Raw genomic sequence first — 24153 nt, 5'->3', positions numbered from 1 at the left:
AATCCAAGATGATTTCCTCTCAAGATCTTTAACTTACTTATGTCTGCAAAGGTCCAAATAAGGTCACATTCACAGTTTACAGGGAATAGAACATGCTCATGTCCCTTGGGGGAGCCACTCTGCAATCCAGTACTCTCTTTTTCAATGGTCCTTAAGCTTAAGGAACTATGAACTCCTTTGAAAATCTGATAAAATAGATGTAATCCATAATAAATACACATGGGCCAATAAATGCATATTTTTATTTAAAATTTCAGAAGATTGAATGGTGACATCCAAAACTACCTACCATTTTTCTTTGCGATCTAGTTGATGTAAAATCAACCTGGATATTGCCTGTTTCATTCTCGGTAATATACAAAATGTAGTAATTAATGCATTCTAAGATCATCTTAAATATTTATGGTTTCTCTGAATTATTTACTTATATTAATCACATTATGTATGAAAAATCTTAAGCTGCCACATTATCATCATTATTATAATTGTTGTTGTTGTTGTTGGTTATTATTATTATTTAACCTGAGTTGCATCATTATTGTTTCCTTTATTCAGTACTTATGTAGTTGCCAGAGGGAGGACCTGACATCTCTCTCTGTGACTCCACATGTTATTCGATTCAGCCTCTCCCTTCAGTCTGTCAAGATCTTTCTGTGTCCAGATTCTGCCATGAAGCATATTGACTGTTTCTTCCAGCTTTGTGTCATCAGAAAATATGATTTCCAATGATGACCATTATTTTCATGTCTTCAAGTCATTAATAAAAATGACAAACAGGAAAGAGCAGACAGCAGAATCTTGTGGCTGACTACTCACACCTTCCCTCCTGGTTGATTTTAATGCTTTAATTAGGTACCGTTCACTCACATAATTTTACTGGCACCTGGCTCATATTTTTTCATCTTTTCTTTAAGACTATTATCGCAAACCCTGTCAGAGGCCTTGCTGATATCTAGGTAAATCATGTGCCTCGTATTTCCTTCTTCTGTCTGCCTAGTAATCCTTTCATAGAAAGGAACAGGATTAATTGGACATGATGTATTTTGTGATCCATGAAATTTAACTGTAAACTATTTGGAGTAGGTGAAAGTGTTTGGCTTGGCATCACTAATATTCTTCTACTCAGAGTACTCCAATCAGGGAAGACTTACTAGAGGAGGGGGCATTTGAATGTGGGAGGATGGGCTGGATAAAGACAGAAGAAGACATTCATCCAAGTCTCCTCCCCCTGTTTTTTGTTTGTTTGTTTGTTTCTTCTGATGATCTTTCAATATAACTCTCTCTTCAAACAAGTAGAAATTTTTAAGATATAACTGTTTTGTTAGAGATTTAAAAGGGACTGATTCCTGTCATCTTCATGAAATGAATTGAGACTAAAAGGTGAAAGTACTTCAGTGGTGACCTGGCATGGATGTATTGGATTTGGAGACCACAGAATACAGCACAAATGAAGGAGAACAGAGAGAACCCCGGGGGCGGGGGGGAGGTGCTTACATTCACTCTGCATCACACGATATTGGCCACACAACCCAAGATACTCTACCCCCATGGCTTCTGCTACTCAGTGCTGAGCTAAGATTCTTATAAAGACCATATGTTTTTGGTTTTGTTCTTTTAGTATAGTTGGCACACAGTTTGCATTAGTTTCAGGTGTACAACATAGTGATTCAGCGTCCCCATACGGTGTGCTACCATCTGTCACCATACTATGTGATTATGGTATCCTCGACTCTATTTCCTATGCTGTGCCTTTTATCCCCATGACTTACTCACCTCAAAGTCTGTTTAATCTTTTCGACAAAACTCTGAAAAATTGTATTTAACTTTTAAACTGATAAAACATTAAAGGCATTTCCCAAGGTGTAATGTAAGCTAAAGGATCCTATTTATTTGTCCATTTCACAATTTTAGTCCACTTTCACCCCTCCCAAAGCATCTGAGCTCATCCTTCAGACAGCAGATGTCTGATCAAGGGACAGATGACTGTCCCTTGAGGAGAGTTAGTCGCTTAGGTGTCACTGCAGGAACATCTGGCTGTGGGGAGAGGAGAATCCAGGGCTGGGAGCATGATTAAGATTTGCTCACATGGAAGCTGTCCAATGCCTTGAAAGGTTTCTGTTCGTTTAGGTTCCCAGAGTGATTGGTCTCCCCTTTACAGCACTATGATAGATGTCTTGTGTCGTAATTATAAGACGTGCCACCTGAGTGGAGTATGGATGATCAGTCTTTTTTTCTATTTTTCTAGAAACAATTGATCATTCATATGTACAGGGCCATCAACTTCTGGGCTTTGAAAAGGGCAGTATTGATTATCTAAGTCACACAGATGGTATGCTTCTTTACTATACATAAATATGAGTTCCTTTTATGAGGCTACTATGATTTTTCAGGGAAGGGGGAAGGAGTGATATTCATGTGAATTAAGCATTGGGGATTTCAACTAAAGCACACTTAGATCTAGTCAGAATTTTGGAACTGATAGCCATACTTGAAATTAGCTAACTCACCCCCCTCCAACGTACATATGTACAATTTACTTTGCAGATGAGAAAACTTGAGTCCCTGTTAGTAGACATCAGTAGATAAAACACCTGTGCTTGCATTAAGGAGAAAAAAGAAGGGTACATGTCAAATTATGTACAACAGTTCTATCTGGGTGGAAAATTTTGAACTATTGGGTGAATTTTTTCCTTCATATCTTTCTGTGTTTTCCTTCATATTTTTCTGTGATTCCTATAAAGCACATATATTACTTTTGCAGTTGAACAAATGGTTAGTTTTAAACCCACTGTGAATACCATGTCATTTGGCTAGAGTTATAAAATGATGCACTTTGTCCTCGGTGACCCTCAACGACCTCATTTTGGAAGAACCTGTTGAATCCAGACTGCAATTCGATCCTCTCTCCCTCTAGTCTTTGTGCATTAGTGACTGACTAGGGGGCTCTCTCTGCTTGTCTCTCCCATGCCTCCCCTAAACACTTAGAGTTTTTGGCCACTTCAGCCTCCGTTCTGAATGGCAGTTGGTGAAAGTGGACTACAAATCTATCTTCAGCCGGCGGTGCACTAAGGAGGACTATCAGACCTGGCACCTGCTCAATCAGGTACACCAGAGGGCAGGGGCACACTGGCTTCTAGGGGGAAGAGCTACTACAAGCCCTGTTTGGTCATTTCTGGGCCTTCCTATTTGGAGGTGGAAAGTAGCGAGCCACCCAAAGATAATAGTAGATTTGGGGGGAAGGGTTGGAGCCCACACATCCAAGTCCAGTATAGACGATGGTATTTCAGGACCCCTTTTCACCCTGGGATCCCCATCTACCCATTGCAGTCACCAAATCACCTAGGAGTGAGGTGACAATGATAAGCTGGGACTTTAGCTCTATCTGGGGAGAAATGAGCCCGGACAGCCGGGAGACCTTCCAGTAGTTTCACCATCTCACCTTTCAGTGGGGACGGTGAGAACATCTGTTAGGCCAGCCTCCATAAGAGTCCCTGAAGCACTGGAAACAAGACCATAGAGAAAGGGTGAGGGATGGAAGTGATTAGCTCTAGGAATGGCAGATATTTGTAGCTATGCAACATAAGCAGAATTCTACATTCTCAGAACAATTGGGTTCATGTAATTTGTACCAGCTTCTCCTCTTTTTGCACTTGCTTGGGAATAAGGACTTGGGCATGGTTGTTTATCAGAGAGAGGGAACTTTTGGGACCAGCTTCAATTTTACTCTGAAGATGGTATGAAAACTATGCCGGAAGTAGGTTCTTTTCCACTAGAATTTATGCTGAGGTCATTTGGGTAATTTGGAGATCTGTGAGGATGGCTTAGAACCTTTGCATTCTCTCTGAAGGTGGAAAAGAAACAAGATGAAGTAGACATCATTGGCTAGGTCGGGTGAAGGGTAGTGATGGGACAGCTCCATGATCTTCCTCTTGTGTGGTAGTAAAAGACTGGCCCTTTTTCCCTTGAGACTCCTCAGTGGTTACTGGGAAAGAGATTGATACACAGTGTAACTAAAAGAGAATGAAAAGGCTAATGTTTCTTATAGAGAAGCTGTTTCATTTCATCTCCTTTGTGTTTTTCTGCCTCTCTCACTATGGACTTTCTTTCCAAGGGGGAGCCCTGTGTCATGGGAGAAAGGAAAATATTCAAGAAACGCAAGCCAGGAGCTCAGTGTGCCCTGGGCCGAGATTCCTCAGGGACGGTGGTCTCAGAACCCTGTGTCTGTGCCGACTGGGACTTTGAATGGTGAGTCTCTTGGCATCTCATTGTCAGTTTCAGCCAGACATTAACTTGTTGGGGGGTGGAGATGAAGATGGAGGTTTGGGAGAAAGTCATGATCCAAAGGTGTGAGATGTGTTTGCTGGCCTGTGGGTCTGATGGCTCCAGTTCCTGGGTCAGATAGGAAGTCCGCATCCCTGGAAGGAAGACAGGAGGAGACATTTTCACAGGGAAGCTCACTGTTCTATCAGAGCAGCATGTCCAACGGATCCTTCTCATTTTCAGTTAGCAGTTCTGGGAAAGTACCAGAGAGGTTGGGTGGGGCACTGACATTGCTCTGAGGGCTGCCGCAGAAAGCTACCTCCAGACACATTAGCTCAAACAGCGATTTTTCCACAGGAACTCTCTGTTTTCATCATTTTCCCCTCTAATGGCAACCACAAAGAACAACTAAATCTCATGTACTAACCAAAGATTCACAAATTTCCAAATTTACCTCCAGCTCTGACTTTACTGACCTCTAGGATGGAGACATGTGTGTCCATGTTCATACTCAGCCACCATGTCCTCTGGAATTTGCTAGTAGAGATTTCAGACTTGGTGTGGTTCAGGGGAAGATCTTCCTGAACCTTTATTATTGGGAACAGTTTTTCAGCTCTTGTTTGGACCAGTTTTCCAAACTCTATAAAACACGCAGTTGCTAAAGTCAAGATCCCAGGAGAGCTTGATTTTTCCCTTACCCTTGGGTTTAGGCCATCTGCAAGTCCTTGTGAGTCTTTATCTCCAGAACACATTCATTCATTCATTCATTCGTTCATTCACTCATTCAATATTTATTTATTTACTTATGAGAGAGAGTGTGGGAAGGGGGAAGGGGTAGAAGGGACATGGAAAAGGAGAGAGAATCTCCAGTAGGCACCCTGCTGAGCATGGAGCCCAAAGTGGGGCTTGATCCCACAATCCTGAGATCATGACTTTAGCCAAAACCAAGTGTCAGACACTTAACTGACTGAGCCCCTCCATGGCATCCCTCCAGAACATATTTTAACCCAAAGCACCTCTGGCCATGTCTACCGCAACCTGGACACTGCAACAGTCTGTGGTCTCTCTCTTTCCACCCTCATTGCCCTAAAACCTCTTCTCCTCACAGCAACCAAAATTAGACTGTAAAAACCCAAATCAGATATTATCACTCCTACACTTAAAACATTCCAGTGGCTTCCACTCTTGCTTAAAATATCATGCCATGTTCCTTCCTTGCCTTGGTCCACTCTAGCTGATGTGGCTTCTATCATTGTGCCTTAATTTCTTACCATTCTCCCCTCATTCACCATTTTACAGCCACATTACCATCTTCTTTCTGTATCTTAATTAATCCAGGCTCATTCCTAGCAGAGACGACAGCAACTGTAAGGATTTCTTCCAAATCTCAGCAAGACTGGTGCCTCTGGATAACTCACATCTCGACAAAAATATCAGCTGAAGAAATGCTTTCTTTTTTTTATCTTTTTTTTAAATTTGTAAATTATTTTTATTAACATATAATGTATTATTTGCCCCAGGGGTACAGGTCTGTGAATCATCAGGCTTCCATACTTCCCAGCACTCACCATTTTCAGAAACGCTTTCTGAGACCATCTGATCTCACCTACACCCTGTCACTCTGACACCTCACCCGATTTCATGGTCTCGGTGTTAATCGTCCTGTGGAGTGATCATGTTTTCTGATTGCTTTATTATCACCTGTCTTCCCCTGACAGAATGCAAGTGCCATGAGGGCAGGCACTCTAGACTCACTCATAGTAGATTAAATAGTTGCACCATGTTCCTAAATGTTGTTCCTTTTAGGAGAGTCAACAAATGTCCCAAGTCTGGGCATGGGTGATCCCCTTGGTGATCCCACTGTGATCCCAGCTAGGTGAATTCCTCCTCTACATCATAGTCAGAAGTTGAAATTCAATCTGGATATTTCCATAACCAGTTCCAGGTTAAAAGACAAAGCTAAGGGCTTGGGCATCAGCATATAAACACAGCAGAGCAGTGACAGAGTTGTGTTTGGGCTTTTCTGGTGTTGAATGGCAGAAGTAAATCCAGATGGGTGCAGAACAGCTACTCCTACCCAGCAACCTCGTCCAGCCTGTTTCTGAAGCTTTCTTTGTGCTGGAAGCCATCTTTGGTTCCCCACTTTGTACCAGGAACATAACTGGTCACTGAAAGCCAGCTAGAAGACTGTGGCTGCTCCCTAGCTACTCTTCATCCCTGAGCACATGCCTTGGAAAGCTTGACCTCATTGAGAATCATTCAAATGGGATACACTAAATGGAATTTAATTTGAATGTCAGCGTCCTATCTGTGACACTTCTGACCCTTTGGAGACAGAGGATATTTTCACACTTGGGAAGACTAATTTTCAATTATTAACCACAATCCAGCAAAATTGTCATAGCAATATACACAGTAGGCCCCTGATAATTATGCTGCGTGACATATGGACGTCAGCTTGAATATTCAGAATGTGAGTTTCAGTCTTCCTTGTGTCCTTACTGTCCCTGTGCCTCCATGGAGGCACACTGTCTTCACATGCCATGCTATGTTTTCTCCTGTGTCTCTCTGAGCTGTAATAGATCCTCACCTGCTGTTGGGAAACCCCACAATGGAGAAAGAAGAATTGTAACATAGATTTTTTTTTTCAGGAATTCCATTAACATTTACTAGTCTGGAAAAAAAAAAAATCCCAGCTCTGATATTCACAGTTTTTGACCTTGGGAAATTTTCTTAATCTCTATGATTTTACCTTCTTGGCTGTAAAGTACAAATACAGATCATGTATCCTGTTGGTTGCTAGGGATCTCACTGGTTGCCAGGGAGGAGTCAGTGAATTAATCTACATCATTAGTGTAGGTAAGGGGTCCCTCCTAGTGGTGTAAGCATCCATATGGTAGCTGTTGTTGCTGCTGTTGTTAATCTTGTACCCCAGAGTTAAGTGGTCCCCATGGTATTTTTACCAAGTAAACTAGAGGTTATACATCCAAATGAGTCCTGTCTACAAAGTAGTACCTTTGGGTGTCATCTATTCACTCATTATTGGCGGCATTGCTTAAAATATTTCTGAACCCTTCCTTGGGAACTGCTATCAGAATGTATCTGTGAGGAGTGCCTGGTGGCTCACTTGGTTAAGCATCTGCCTTCAGCTCAGGTCATGATCCCGGGGTCCTGGGATCAAGCCCCACCTTGGGTTCCTTGCTCAGCAGGGAGTCTGCTTCTCCCTCTCCCTCTGCTGCTCCCCCTTCTTGTGCTATTTCTCTCTCTCTCTCTCTCTCTCTCTCTCTCTCTCTGTCAAAAAAATAAATAAAATATTTTTTTAAAAAAAGAATGCATCTGTGAGTAAAGCAGGGAAAAATAAAAAGGCTTTGCAAGGTACTCTTTGGTTATCACACTTGTATTGGTAGAGGTACCAACTGGACCCAGCACTGTGTAATATCAAATTGTTACTATGGCATTTTAATGAGAAGAAAAGGAGCATCTGGAATGAAAGTTACTTGGCTAAGATCACCTAACAGAGAAATCTGGAGTTTGAATCCAAGTCTAGCTAAATCCTATGTTCTCTCCTATATATCATACCATTTCTTAAGAAATCAAACAAGTCTTTGCTATTAGAGTCACCTATGTTTCAGAAGAAACAGTTCCCAAAGTTTAGTTATTCTAAAGTTAAAATTCATCTTCAAATGACTTAGGTTAACTGCTATTGATACAGGTTAATCTGGAATGCCCCATTAACTTTAACACAATTTCAGATAAAGTAGTTTTGACCATTGGTACTGAAATTATAATAGGTATATGGTGTTCAAGAAGACTTTATAGAATTTGGGGGGGGGAGGTGGTATTTGAAGTATTATGTGGAAGGTAGTCTTTCTACTGTCAATTTTATCTCATGAATATAGAAGAGAATATGGAGGTTCCTAAAAAATTTTCTTAAATAGAATTACTGGGGCACCTGGGTGGCTCAGTGGGCTAAAGACTTTGCCTTCGGCTCAGGTCATGGTCCCAGGGTCCTGGGATCGAGCCCAGCATCAGGCTCTCTGCTCAGCAGGGAGCCTGCTTCCCCCTCTCTCTCTCTGCCTGCCACTCTGCTTGCCTGTGATCTCTGTCAAATAAATAAATAAAATCTTTTAAAAAATAAAAATAAAATTACTATGTGATCCAATAATTTCACTACTGGATATATACCTAAAGAAAATAGAAGCACTAATTGAAAAAAAAGTTTTATATATATATATATATATATATCCACCCCTATGTTTATTACAGCATTATTTGCAATAGCCAAAATATAGAAGCAGCCCAGATATGGCCATCAATAGCTGAATGGATAGAGAAGATAGGGGATATATATGGGATATATCTAGATCTATATATCTCTGTCTATATAGATAGATAAGGGATATCTATATTTATAACAGAATATTACTCAGCCATAAGAAAAGAATAAAATCTTGCCAGTTGCAACAACATGGATGGACCTAGAAAGTATAATGCTAAGTGAGATAAGTCAGTCAGAAGAAGACGGATACCATGTGATTTCACTCATATGTGGAATCTCAGAAAGAAAACAATGAACAAACAAGACAAAAAAAAAAAATGGAATGGGACTCTTAAAAATAGAGAAAAAACTGGTGATTGCCAGAGAGGAGATTGGTGGGGGGATGAGTGAAATAGGTTATGGGGATTAAGAGTACCCTTATCTTGTTGAGCACTGAGAAGTATATAGAATTAAATCATTATATTGTATACCTGAAACTAATAGAACACTGTGTTAGTTTTACTCGAATAATAATAACAAAAAAGAACCACTTGAGTTGGAGGTAGGATAAACAAACATACAAGACTTGAGGCTGGGTTAGCGGTCAGAATCTGAGAGTAAGAGCAAAAAATAATCATGTGACCTAAAAAGTATTTTTGCACTACTTTTGAGTATGGAAGAGACAGTTTCATTTCTGAAGTTTCTGTTGTCTTTCTATAGTGGTTTTTATAGACAATAGAACTGAATATTTGAGATTGTTTTATTTTTAAGTGAATGTCAATAAGCATAGGTATTGATTTAATAATACAGTTTTTCCATCAAATATAGTTTGTTTGTCTCCAGTGTCCTTGCTGGAAATCGGTGCCTAGCAACAAACTCATAGCCTTGTGTCCTTCTCAGTGGTCCTTCCTACTAGAAAGTATTATTAGCTAAAGAATCTGAAAAGCCCAGCTCAGTTAGTATAAGTAATTATGACGCACATTCTACCTACTTGTTTGCCTAAGCCAAATCAGGTCATGTTCCTTTGATTGGTTCTGGCAACTTTTAGGTGTCAGAGACAGCAGGGAGAGGGAGTAACCTACTTTAATCAGATTGATGGAGGTGGGAGGAGGGGATGAGGAGGAAGGATTAAATGTCTTGGTTTTGGTGGAAAAGTTAAAGAGTATAGCCTGGGATCCAGAAAGGGATATCTTTCTTTTTTTGAAGAGGGAAGGTTTTATAGATTCTCAGAGCCTTTATTTGTAGGATAACATGCACCCTTCCACCCAGAGTGCATGCCAGTAATAAGCATGACTTTTGCATGAATAGTGATGTTTCTGCTCAGTAGCTTCATGTTGGTTCTAGAGTGCCACTTCCATTGTGGCTCTGGTGAAGGGCCAGGAATAAATCCTCCCTGAGAATTGAGTGTGTCAGGAACTAGCGTGTAGTCAGAAAAAGGAGCTTAAGGATCCTGCTCCGAAGGCATATGAGGCTCCTAGAAAGGAGTTGCCCTCTGAGAGAGGCGAATACCTTTGTTCAGCGAGAACCAGGTTGAACCAGAAATTATGCCTAGTCATTCTTTTTTCTTATTCATCCAACCACTCACTCAGCAGTAACTTTTGCTGAATACCTACTATGCACCAAGTCCTTTAGATGGATTATCTTCTCAACCAGCTTCAGGAAGGAGTCTGTTATTGTAGGCGTTTTATAGATGAAGACATGGAGATACAGAGAGGTTAAGTAACTCCTTCAAAATCGTAATATTCTGACCCCAGAGTCCTAAGTCTTAGTGTTTCCTTCTGTGGGCAGTATGGTTCCAGAGCCACACAGTGAGTTTATCATGTGGTAATGCAGAAGAGAGGGGGAAGAGATAGGGGATGCTATTGTCCATAAGTGCAAATGTGTCTGAAATCTATCCAACAGCAAGTATTCTGCATATAGAGCACAATTACATGTTTTTTCTGTAGACGAGCATTGTAGAAAAGGCAAAGGTAAACCAGAATTTTGAACTCAAAACAGCAAATAATAATATAACTAGGGACTAATTTCTACAATCCAGGCCAATCCTGTCTAATGTAGTAGTCACCAGTCACATGTGTTTATTTGCATTAAAATGAAATAAAATTAAACATTCCATTCTTCAGTTTTGGTATTTAGTACTCACATGTGGCTAGTGGCTACCATACTGGATAGCATAGATGTAGAAGAGATTGTTCTTTCAGACAGCACTGGTCCTACCTGTAAGTGCCAGAAATGATGCGAACAAGGAGTGTTGAAGACTGGAGTAATGATGGAAGCCTCCCTGTAGCAGGTGATGTATAGACTTGCTATCAAGTATAAGGAATAAGGGCAGCACTTCAGAAAAAGAAGATGTATGAGACTGTTGAGTAGAGGAATGAGTTGAGGGTTCAGTTGTTGATGAGTAGATGGATGGGGGAAGATGGCCAGCATGGGGCTTGATAAGGAGAAATATCTGAGGGATGTTTGTTGGGTTATTCAAACAGTTTCTGAAATAGTTCGGTTGTAATCATCTTTCTCTATGCCTGTATTAGGCTTATGCCCTAGTGAAATGCTGATGGTGTTCATTATTATTCCATTGTTTGTGCTGATGTTTTTGTTGGGGTTGCTCCAGTTTGTTGAGTGTTCACTCTGCACCTGCCAAAAACTTCTGTCTGCCCGATCCCAAACCAGCAGGCAATCCTCTCTCCCAAAATGAGACAGAAACACCTGTGGATGACTATTCCTGGAATCTCAACTGCCAAATGGGACAACAGAGGAACTGGGGGTCAGTGAAGCAGTGATAGGGCTGCGCATGGTCTGAGAGTAGGACAGTCCCAGGAGCTGGGCCAGCAGAGACCATGACTTCTGGGAGGGCTCAAAGAGTCTCAGAATGTCTTTCCCAGGGACCACGTCTTCCCTTATTAAGTGGGTGCTCCATGAGTGTGTACAAATGCTTTTTTGAGGGTCAGGAGTCTCCATTATCACCTCCATGTGCCATTGTCAGCTGTGTACAATCTTGAACACGCCACTTCTCTTTTGCTTCTCCCTTCCAACCTACCAACTAAGAGGATCAGGCCCAAGGAATACCAGCATGGCTTCCAGTTCTGATATGCAGAAGCTTTGTGATTTCTGAAGTTTTCTGTTCCTTCTTTAGACGGTCTAAGGCTTTTCCCTGAACGGGATTTGAAGGACATACATCTCCTGGAAATGGACACGTTTCCCCCTAAACTTTTAAAAGTTCTAAACCCTTTTGTAGTCAAGAAAGATGCAGAGGTGACTTATTTCTGGAAGGAAACTGCTTATGTGTTTGCAGAAGCTGTGGCAGCATACTTCCCTGAGGCAAATCAGACTTTCTGGCACATTCTTTCCAAATGTCACAATTCAACAGAAAAACACCTTTTCCCCAGGAAGTTGGAGCAGCAGCTGGAACTGCTTATTTGTTGAAATCATGCAAACTCCAGAGCTGGGGGGTAGGTTGGGCAGTATGAGATTTTAATATACATTTAGCAGAAGTTAATGAAGAAGTCCACAGCTCAGGGGCAGCCAGTGATGTTTCTGTTAATGTTATTAAATATTAATGAGGTGCTTTTTCTCTTTGGGGCTAAACAGCATGCCTGATGCACCTTTTTTAATTACTGCATCCCTAACAGGTAGCAGAGCTGAACAGAACTGCTAAAGATGGTTACATTTAGGAAGGAGCATTAAGACATTTCTCTCCTTCCCAAAGCTGTTTAGGAGGGCACCCTTCCTTCAAAGGTTACTGATATTTCTTAGGGTTAGCAGAACATTCAATAGATTTAGCTCATAGAGCAACTGGGGAATTTTCTAGAAGCAGTGCAGATACACCACAGCCCAAACGTTTCTACAGATAAGCAATGCTTAGGAATCAGATATTCAGTGCTGTGCTGGTAAATATTTAACTACCGGCTCTCTTAGAACAAATAAATAAGTAAGCCCTCATTAGTAGCATTTGCTGATTGTTATAAATATCCCCAAATGTGGCCGATTTTGAGCTACCAATGTAACATTAGTGAATACAGAATTGAGAAGAGATGTCCAGTAGCACAACATTATATAGTATTTCTACCACACAGGCACATAAATGTAAATAACCGCAGGAGCATAGGTAAAATAATAATACATAATGTTTTATATATAACAATATTTTTATAATAATAAATGTAGCAAAATCATGAGGCATCTGTGTGTTTGTTACCTTTCAAATATAATTTATTTAAAATTTGAAATAACTTTTAAGTTTTTTTTTTTAAGATTTTAGTTATTTACTTATTTGAGAGAGAGAGTGAGAAACAGCATGAGAGGGGAGAGGGTCAGAGGGAGAAGCAGGCTCCCTGCTGAGCCGGAAGCCCCATATGGGACTGGGTTCTAGGATTCCAGGATCATGACCTGAGCCTTTGGCACACACTTAAACAACTGAGTCACCCAGGCGCGCCCCCCCCCTTTTCTAAAAAATATTTATTTACTTATTTGAGAGAGAGAGAGAGTGAGAAACAGCATGAGAGGAGAGAGAATCAGAGTGAAGTAACTTAAGTTTTGATACTGGCTGTGTTTAACAACCATTAATGAGCTTGCAAAATTCCTAACTTTTAAGTCCATTCTCATGAGCAGTTACAAGCTGCTACAAAGTCCCCAGTGAACTTGCCAGTTGGGAGATCTCTAATCATTGATCAGGAGGCATGGCAAAAGATTTGCTTGACAGACATGTCCCTTTCTCCTTTTCTTCCAGTTTCATATAAACATGCCATATCTTGAGATATGGTCTTGAGATTAATGGTCTTGCGTGCTACCTTTCTAGCCCAGGCCTCTGTAGCACACTTGGGATGCTTTCTGTGGTCCACACTGGAAGGTCAACTCTGGGCTCACATCTGCCTGCAGAGATAGACCCAATGCAGGGGCATAATTAGTGTGATTACTTTTAAGCATAATTGGAGTATTCATTCACTCAGTAAATATTTAGCACCCCAACATCCTAAGTACTGTTCTGAACTCTTACATGGGCAAACAAAATGAACAGAGGTCTCTGTAGCTTCTACGTTTCCAACATGCTATGGTCACAAAGATTTTGTCTGGGAAATCAGGGAAGGCCTCATCTGACCTAGATATTGAAGAAGGATACTTAGGAGACTACCAGACACAGACAAGGTAGAGTGCTTCAAGGCCAGAGACTAACACATGCAGAGACAAAGAGGGTTGAAAAGTTGGCCTGGATTATTCAGGTAGGTGTCTGGTGTGGAGGAAGATGGTGAGGAGGTAGAATGTGGTGATGCTGGAAGGACATTTTATATAATCTCATCAGTCAGTTGGTGCTTCCTGGTGGTACCACTTCATACTGTATTATCATGTTCTGCTTCATGCTATATGTCCTTTGGTTGGATTTGAGCCTTGTTGTGTCCCTCTCCCCAAAGACTTGAAGTCCTTGAGGGCAAGGACTGTTGCACTTCTTTCCCAGGACAGTGCACATATTGAGTAATAAATAAACATGGACTTGAACTTGTATTCCCATCTCCTTTCCATTCCTACCCTAGTCACACACATAGACCAAAATTTGCCTCCATTTTCATTGGGCTTTAATTAAATCTTGGCTCAAAGAACATTGGAGCAGAAAAAGAAAGGAGGGGTAGGTCTGGAGAGAGTGATTTTCCTTGCTGTTTTATGTTTCATTAACACTCAGTGGATCAGTATTCAAATGTACAGGTTGTTCTGCCTGGCCTGTGGGTTTCAGGAAACCCTTGGATGCTTAACTTAGAAGCATGAATTCTCCTGCCAAGTGAAGCCACCCTCACTGACCTCTGGTTGGTTTCAAGAGCAATAATACTTACTTTATTACTTTTTTTCTACCCTGACATTTATGCATCTAGGAGCCTTATGAAACTCCCAAGAAGTAAGGAAACACCATTCGCATTTCAGATGGGGGCCCTCCTCTCTACACTGGTCTATTACTTCTTCATTTTGAAATGGGAGAGAAGAAGGGGGAATCATACCTGACTTTCTTTTTTATTATAGCGAGGCTTTTATGAAAACATGGAAAAGAACCACAATTTTGTGCTGTTCTTATAGGGAAACGGGAGCTGTGTTATATGTATTTAGGAGAGTTTGATTGGCTGTTTGTATTGTAGGAATGCAAATGTACATATTTGTTTGAGGAAGAGTTTGTAGGAAAAGTTAAAATAAAATCTGTGAAATTAATTTTGGAATAACACCTGTGGAATCTTACCCAGAAATGAATCTTGACCTTTAAAATCATCTTCTTGGTTGTCATTGTCACCTACTTCTGTCAGTAAGTCCACTGTGATCCAGAGGATTCTTTTAAGCTTCTAGCATCCCTGATACCCAGCTTTAGCCAGTGTACCTGCTATAGGATATACATCCATACCTTTTTTAAACCTGGAATCTTCATTTGATAATACACTATGTCTTCTGCGCACTGGATTTCCAATGATTAAGGATTATTTCTAAACTTAAAACTCCATTAACAAAGTCTGAATATTTGCTCTTTGCTGGGAATATTTGAAAGAATGCATTGCAGCTCTTTGGATGGCTGTAGGGATGTATTTATGTATGTGGATGTGGAGGGGAGAGTGTTTTAGCGTTTATGCGTCTATACCAGTGGGCAATATTCATTTTCTGGACAGTGACTATGGCTATGAGAGACATGGAGAGAGCCAGTGTGTCCCAGCTTTCTGGTACAACCCAGCATCCCCATCGAAGGACTGCAGCCTTGGTCAAAGCTACCTAAACAGCACTGGGTAAGTAAAACACCTAAAAAACTCTACTCACTATTCTTCTGTTTCCCTAAGATGGCATTAAAAGTAGCATTTCTGTTGAAGCAAGTTGGAGCATAGAGAGTTTGTTTACAAGGGGCTTCGGAGGAAGGCTGAGGAGTTCTTTACCTTTTTTGGAAATATCTAAAGAGATTTCTGACTACTATATTTCAGTGCCTTTTTCCATTTGCCTCTGACAGACCATAGCTATGGTTTTGGTCAGGCCTTCTCTTCTGGAAAGAGATGCCACCTTATTTTGGGGGCCCTGAGGGAAATAAATTAATACAAGTGGTAGACATGTATTGCAGGGCTTTCCAAGGATAGATGGCCTAAGGCTCTTCTTGGCTGGTGCTGGAAACTGAAACTAAAAATTCAAAAGTCCCATTCTTGGGCTCCCTGGAATAAGAAGATCCAGTCCCACACTTTCTTTAATGGCCCAGTGATATGTGTGTTTCTCTTCCTGCTCACTTACAATTACTCAGGTGTTTGAAAAAATATTGCCTTAAAGACTTGTTGTCTTTCCCTCTCCTTTGCCGGAAGAGAGTTGGAAAATGGATCGGTGGTCTGAGACAGCATTTTTCAGATTTTAATGTGCTAGTAGTCTTATTAAAATGCAGCTTCTGATTTGGTAGATCTGGAGTGGGACTGAGATTCCTCATTTCTGAGAAGCTCCAGGAATGTTGTCATTGCTGTCCTAGGACTACTCTTTTGAGTAGCAGAGGATAAAGGTGTTTTGGACTCCAGTCTCAACTCTTTCAATGGGTATTCTGCCATTTCACATCGGTTACTCACCATCTCAGTACTTTTACCTTCTTTGGTTATAAAATATTGGTTGGTAGGTACTGTCTACTCAAGTGATGTCTACAGAGGGTTAAAAAAAAAAAAAAAGTGATGGAAGAGATGTCCTGAGTGGTGTAAGATACCAAAACCCAAGAATTTTTAGCTCAATATTTGGTTCTAGAGGACTGTTGCTGGGCCTTGAGCTGGGGCTTAAGCACTTTTAATGTAATTATATTTTAAGTGTTGGGTTCAGGCATTGAAGCCATTCACATTACAGATCCAGCAGCATGAACTTAGAGATACAGTATCAGAAAACATAGTGTTATGAACTTTGAGGAAGAGGAATATGATGGGCACAAGTGGTCAGCTAGGCCACCAAATTACATTTCAACATCTCCTATGATCATGTGACACGCTTCGGTATACCCAATTTGAAGTGACTTAGGTATAACTCCAAATAAGGTAAAATCCCAAATAGCCAACCAAATAAATCGGGAGATTAAAAGGAAAGACAGTTTGTATTTTTTCAAAAGACCCACCACAAATATCTACACGTATCTCTAGTTTTCTTAAATGTTGGCTTACATTACAAGTTGTCGACCAGCTGGCCCATTGAGGTTGAAGAGGGAGAGTAGAGGATATCCAGTTCACTTTAGAATATGATACCCACCAAATACCTGCCAGAAGTAAAAATTAAGTATCTTGTAAATGATTAGAAGTCAGCAAAAAAGTGTAAGTTGATTACAGAAGTTTGATGATGTAGAGTAGCGCTGACCAAAAGAACTATAATATGAGCCACAGATGTAATTTGAAATTTTCTAGTAGCTACATTAAAACAATGTAAAGGCAAAGTTGATTTTAATAGTATATTTTCTTTAACCTAATATGTCCAAGATAGTATCATTTCAACATGCAAGACTAACCACATTTTAAGTGCTCAATAGCCACAGGTAGAAAGTGGTTAGTGTATTGGACAGCACAGCTCTAGACCCATTATGAGTTCAGCTGGCAATTAAAAATGATGTGTATCTACAAGGGGATATCTTGTAATTCTATCTGAGGCAGTTACTACACACAACATTTGCTTAACATCCTCCTGAGATCTTTGGATGGAGATGGAGGCTGGTAGTTCAGCAGTGTTCAGGGGGTGGGAAGTGGAGAAAGGACCAGGAAGAGTATCAGGTATAGTGGAAGATAAATGTCATTCATAAAAGATTTTGTTTTATCTGCCTTCAACTGAAGGGCTATCAGAAGAAGACAACGTGGATGGTTGGGTTAATTACTCCTGACATATAGGGTAAAAGAAGACGGGATATGATGATGGTGGTGGTGCATTTATATTATGCGGGTTTACCAGAAGGTTGATTGCATGCCGCCTTATAGATAGTGGAAATAATGTCCATCCTACAGGTCAGGATGGTGGACAAGCTGTTGGCTCAACTTCCCATGCTCAGATCAGTGGTCAAGTGACGTGACATGGCATCACTACGCACAAAGAGGCCCTTGTCCTAAAAAGCCACAGTGCTTTGTGGGGAGGTTTCCCATGCTAATAACTTCTCTGAGCTTTTTCCCTCAGCAGTGTGCTTCGGATCTGGCATTTGTGTCGAGTGGGAAGTGAAATATTAGCAAGGAGAGAAAAGATGCTATAAAGTAGCCCAGTGGCTCCAGAGCCAGGACTAGTAGGTACGAAAGGATGGGTTGATGTCCTGGGGGTAGAGGGAAGGCAGGAAGAGGCTTCCTGATGAATCAGAGTGAGGGGTCTGACCTTCTAGCTGTGTGGAGCTACAGAGAGAGCTGGAGACGGCTTTAGGGAAGCACAAACAAGGCCCTCCCTCACAGAAAGGAACACCTGCTTTTCTTGCTCTGCTAGTCCAGTGGCTTCGCCTCCTTCCATCGTACATGTGAGTCAGGCATTGATTTTTCTTGGCTGGTTTAGACACTGATCTGATCCGTGGCTCACCAGGTGGGATCAATAATAATGTTTAAAGAGCTGCTCTTCCTCAGATGGAGGGATAACAGTTCCTCAGCTTTGTTCGTTGAGACTCAGTTTGTAGGAGCCACTGTGTGAAACATCTCTCACTCTGGTTTTCTCGCACTCTTTTTCTAACCTGTGCACACGTACACATGCACACACGCACACACGCGCACACACACGTACCCCACACCACCGACAGCTGTCAATACTCCTCAGGTACCGGCGGATTGTGTCCAACAACTGCACAGACGGGCTGAGGGAGAAGTACACGGCCAAGGCCCAGATGTGTCCCGGAAAAGCCCCTCGTGGCCTCCATGTGGTGACAACCGACGGACGCCTGGTGGCAGAGCAAGGGCATAACGCGACCTTCATCATCCTCATGGAGGAGGTTGGTGTTATCCTGGGTCTCTGAGGTCCTAATTCACTATTCCCAGAGAGGGAAGAAAAAGATCACGTGTCCCCATAAGGCCCAATCCCAGAGTCAATGGTGAGAAGACACAAGGAGTAAAAGAAGAATTAGATATTCAGAGACATCGTCCCTTCATCCCACATCATGGACCTAGGCTCCAGGTGGCCCACTTGTCTCTGGGAGATGCAGGTCTGGATATATTCTTTGAGGTCCTCCCTAAGGGTCTGCTTTGTTGAAGGAATGTTTATCATCAGAGGACCATATACTCTAAATCTGCCAGAAGAATGGAATTCTTTTTTCTTTTTTTTTGTTACTCCCAGAGCCTCTTTTGCTTTATTCTAACCTTTAAACCCCCCTGATTAAAAAAGCCCATAGGGCTTTCAAAGAGTCTTGAAAGTATGAGTGTGAGTGTGGGGGGAGATCATTGGCATCCTTTAACTTATTTGTATAGAGAATGTCATATTAGTTGCTTTTCCATCAGCTAGTTGCTCCATTATTTCACTTTTTTGTGTCTTTTGCAATCGGGGCAGTAAAATCAGCCCGCATTCATTCATTCCAGGATGGAAATAGTTCTGTCTTATGCTTCTTGCTCCCTACATGAGCTATTTCATCTCTTTCCCAAACCAGGGAGTTTTTCAGGCACTCCTTGTTGAGGTGGTGGGGCAAGAAAGCTTGCCTGATTTACAAAGCCCTCTAAATTTGTATGCAAATTGCTCTGTGCTCTTCAGATCTTGGAAAGAGACCAAAGCAAGCCAGTTTTTTTCCCAAATGTGAATACTTTAGAAACCTTTAAAGTCTGGCCCATACTGAACAGGATGGTGAAGGTTCCTTATCCTGGGTTGACAGATTCTTCAGCCGTCACCCACACTGGGGGCTTGAATTAAAGGACTTTAAGATTCAGAGGAGGTCATTATCACATTTCCACTAGGGAGTTTCCAGGACCAGCATTATAAAAACCTTTTCTTGAATGGATGTGAAGAGGCATGATCTTATCCATTTGAATTGCCTCCAGTTCATTTCCACTTCAATTTATATTCATAAACTCAAGGGTAGTCAACATTGTGCAGGGGGCAAGGGAGCACGTATCAATATTTCACTCACATCTGGGTTGCCATGGGGGATGAGGCAGAACATGAAACTGTGATCAGTGCACATTCACTGGACAGGAGGATTGGCTCATAATTCCAAAATTATGTGTATCCCTTTTTATTCCATCAACTCTCTTTGTAAATAGAGAGAGCTGATTCTTCTTTTTTACCTAGGATCCTTGTTTTGAGGTCAGATTCAATTGCATTTATCCAAAGTCATTGACCTACTATAGTGGGAGGAGGAACAAGGAAGGGTGGAGTTCAACATCACCTCTTAAGAAGCCAAGTATTAGCTTGGGATGGTAAGATGTACTCACCTGAACCCATTACCTCATACCACCAGGCAGCAGCCCGGGACTCTTCGTCTTCCAAGAAGCAGAGATCGGTGAGCTGTGATGGTGGAAAAGGCTTCAGGGAATAGGGGTGTAGGCAGGTTTAGGGAAATCCAAGGTCAACAGAGTGCAGATGTAATTTTGACTGGTAAGCAGGATTCATGTCTAGACTGGGAATAACCATCCTATCTCACAGAGTTATTTTGAAAGTGTTGTATAGAGTACGTGTTAAGTGATTAGCATAATGCTTAGAATATAATAATAAATCTCAAAACATGAAACAATTATAATTATAGCAATGTAGTTGAGAGCATCAGTGTTGAAACCAGACTGCCTGGGTTCAAAACTTGTCTCTTCCACTACTAGCTGTGTAACTTGGGTCTACTTACTTAATTTCTTTTTGTCTCCATTTGTAAAATGGGGAAGTAATGTTTTTTGCATTATAAAGTTGTGAGATTAATTACTTGGAACTGGAAAGAAATTTCATAAGCATCAGCTGTTACTATCATTGCTATTGTTATGATTTTGACACAGGAGAGGAATAATTCAACCAAGTGTGTGAGGGAGCCAGGGAATGCCTTGGCCTTCCCACTCCAGAGCTCCCTAGAGGCTTTATGCTATCCCCTAGTGCCCATTCAACTAGCTCAGGCTGCCCCAAGCTTGGGTATTCAGGGATAACAGGTCCATAGTACTACCCATAGTGCCTGCTAGATATCAGATAAGGGTCTGATTGCTAATTGTGTGGAGGGTGCTTCAGCCTCCTGGGAGTGGCTCTGGGTCTCCAGAAGGGTGTTGCTGAAGACACAGGACCAAGCATCCAATAAGAGTCAGACCTGACCATGTCAATGAGCCCTGGCCAACTGCTGTTCCTCCCGTTCAGGGTGATCTCCAAAGGACAAACATCCAGCTTGACTTTGGGGATGGAATTGCAGTGTCCTATGCTAACTTCAGCCCCATCGAGGATGGCATCAAGCATGTGTACAAGAGTGCAGGAATCTTCCAGGTGACGGCCTATGCAGAGAACAGCCTGGGCTCAGACACTGCTGTCCTCTTCCTACATGTGGTCTGTAAGTAGCCTGAACCATCTCCTTTCTTATGCTCCTTCTAGTTGACAACTCCCGCTGTCCACAGACCTCTAGGAGGAAGAGTTGAGACTAGATTTGGCGTGACTACTACACCAAGTAATGACCCAAATTGAAAGACTGAGATGTGTGCTCATCCATGTTTCAGTTTTCTGATACTGAAGTAGATTATTTTGCAAGTTGGGATAACATTGCCAACTGGGCCCTTCTTTTCAGTTCCACTGTGTACTGATGGAAGTGTACACAGGCAGACACACATTCAGGTCAAAGTCCCTTCCCTTTGCTTTAGAGACTCATAAGGATCTAGGAAGAAGAAACTCATCTGGTTCACAGTCACAAGTTCGTTTTCAAGCTGCTATGAGTGAAGGCAGCCCAAATCAAAGGAAGTTTCTGATCTCTGTTGGAAGACCCAAAGAAGGATTAAAGAGACACGTTTAGATTTTTCAAATGTAGTACTGAACACAAAAAAGAGCTTAATTCTTACATACAAGGTTACTGCAAGTTCATTCCTGTTATGAACAATTCTAAAGACTCTCCAATTTTTTTGTTTTTGTTCTAGAATATATTTCACTGCTATTGACCATTGCTTGGCACAAACCAAACAACAGCTGAAGTTCTAAACTACTTTGTCTGGGATATGTTTTGTGTATCTGCTATCCTGGGATTTAAATCATGTACACTAGAACTTAAATAGTATGATTTTAGAATGTTGGGTCAAGACATATGCTTATGAGTCTGGTATTGATTTCCTATGCCTTTATCAGTGATACTCATGGGCCTAAAAGATTCCATAGTTATAATTTATATACCTCATGATGTTTTGGGAGTAATATGCTACTTATGGTGAAATGTATATTTAAAAGGGTCTAAGTGAATACAAGGAGTACTTCCAACTCAGTGACGACAAACTCCACTATATAAACAACCCACATTTAAAAGGTTTCTGGAAAACTGTAAACCACCTAGTCTCCTAGCATTTTGATCCTAATTGTATCACAAGGACAGTGAGGGGGGATGTGCATAAGAGGACACCCAGATTATAGATCAGTTCTGTCCCTAGAGATGCCAGGCTACATGGCCATGAGATAAATTATTTCTTCTGTGGGTCTTCTGAACTCCAACTTTAAAATGGCTTAATTCTAATTGGTACTTTGCCTCATGAGGCTCTTACAACAGCAAATAGGGACTATAAATAAAACACCCAATTATTTACTAATTTATTCAACAAATGTCTGTTGATATATATATATATACACATTCTGCAAGGACCTGGGGAAGCAACGATACAGACATGAATGGCCTGGGCCTGGCAGAGTTTGCATTCTGGTAGGGGAGGGCAGGTGCTACTAGAACTATGGGCCACACTCCACCAATTCTACTCATTTTGTGTCAGAAACACCAGGTCAAAAACCCAGGCAGGTGGTGTCCAAGGTATTCATAAGCCAGAGTTTAGAGCAACAGGACCTCTTTTTGAAATCTGATCATCTGCCTTTGTTAATCATATAATATTGGTCAACTTTTGTACTCTTTACAAACTTCTGGTTCCTCATCTTAGTACTTAGCTTATAAGGAAGCTATGAGAATCAGATTGGATTATGTGTATGGGTCAGGGGTCCCCAAGATTACCCCCTCATGTTTGTTGCTTCACTAAAAGGACTCATAGGACTCTACATATAATAATACTCTGACTCTGATTTATTACAGGGGAAATAGCAAGATCAGCAAAGGGAAAAGGGACATGGGACAAAGTCTGGAGGAAACCAGTTGTGCCCTCCTCCCCATGATGTCACACAAGACATGTGTAATTCCTCTAGCAAGGAGTTCCAGGAACATGTGAGGAGGGCTGTTTACCAGAGAAATTCCTTAGAGACTCAGTACCCATGTTTTGTTTTGTTTTGCTTTTATATTAATTAATTATTTTTTTAATTTAAATTCAACTAGCCAAGTTATAGTACATCATTAATTTTTGATATAATGTTCAATGATTCATCATTTGAGTACAACACTCAGTGCTCATGATATCATGTGCCTTCTTTAATGCCTATCATCGGTTATCCCATTCCCCCTACCCATGTCCCTTTTCTTAATCCTCAGTTTATTTCCCCGAGTCAAGAGTCTCGTATTATTTGTCTCTCTCTGATTTTTTCCCATTAATTTTTCCCTCCCTTCCCCTATGGTCCTCCGCACTATTCCTTATATTCCACATGTGAGTGAAACCATATGATAATTGTGTTTTTCTGGTTGACTTATTTCACTTAGCATAATACCCTCCAGTCCTATCCATGTTGATGTAAATGGTAGATATTCATCCTTTCTGATGGCTGAGTAATATTCTTTTGTATATATGAGCCACATCTTCTTTATTCATTCATCTGTTGAAGGACATCTCAGTTCCTTCCACAGTTTGGCTATTATGGACATTGCAGCTAAGAACATTGGGGTGCAGGTGCCCCTTCTGTTCACTACATCTGTGTCTTTGGGGTAAATACCCAGTAGTGCAATTGCTGGGTCATAGGGTACCCATGGTTTGTATTGAGGACTAGTGAAGGCATCCTCTGCCAAGTATCTGCCAGAATTCCAGACATCTCAAGGAAAATACGTATTTAGAATAAACCATATTGTTGGCATAAACAGTCTAGGCATAGTGAACCACTCTCATCAGTTAAATGTTGACTGGAAATACTCTCAAAGCCAAGTTTCCAGATGCTAGCAAGGACCAGTCTTGCATACAAGACTTTCTAAGGATGACAATTTCAGGTCTATGTTAACATTTTCCTGCACAGTATACGAAATGCCACTTACACCCAGCTTGGCTCATGATGAATGTGGCCTGTTACAGTAATTACTAAATACTACCCACTAACTTTCTGTCTGACACTACTGCTGCATTTAAAAATGAAGACAAAGAGAGAAAATTTACTTTCCTCTCTCCCAACAACCTTCCCCACCCATATTCCTAATTCCACCAATAGTGGACTTGCCTGAAGGGTATAAAGCCCAGTGTATCTTAGTGGCAAAAAATACAACAGCTAGGAACCAATTTATACTGTGGGTTATGTGCTTGAAGGAGGAAATGTTCCTTGAAACTTTTATCATGCTCATAATTCCCTCCACATCAATCATGGCTGCATTTACCAGACAGTTATTATAGTGGAAACTGCTCTTGGCCTCACCTTGGGCCATTAGCTAACAAAAGTAGTTGTTAGCC

At 41.2% G+C, this 24153-nt stretch overlaps 1 protein-coding gene across 1 annotated transcript in view; it reads left to right on the top strand.

Moving 5' to 3' along the window:
• The window catches only part of SORCS3 (sortilin related VPS10 domain containing receptor 3), a gene marked incomplete at both ends in the record, with an annotated part of 596464 nt that overhangs the window by 533930 nt on the left and 38381 nt on the right, over positions 1 to 24153 (top strand). The window contains 5 exons of the mRNA XM_080823492.1: positions 2986 to 3103; positions 4112 to 4245; positions 15151 to 15264; positions 18251 to 18422; positions 20744 to 20930. Coding sequence (XP_080679618.1) covers positions 2986 to 3103; positions 4112 to 4245; positions 15151 to 15264; positions 18251 to 18422; positions 20744 to 20930 — 725 coding nt within the window. The remainder of the gene's footprint in view (positions 1 to 2985; positions 3104 to 4111; positions 4246 to 15150; positions 15265 to 18250; positions 18423 to 20743; positions 20931 to 24153) is intronic.

This window comes from Martes martes, assembly GCF_963455335.1.
Source record: "Martes martes genome assembly, chromosome: 14".
In the NCBI taxonomy this organism is placed as follows: Eukaryota; Metazoa; Chordata; class Mammalia; order Carnivora; family Mustelidae; genus Martes; species Martes martes.
The sequence above is the reverse complement of the archived record's forward strand: the minus strand, read 5'-3'. Positions and strand labels throughout refer to the sequence as shown.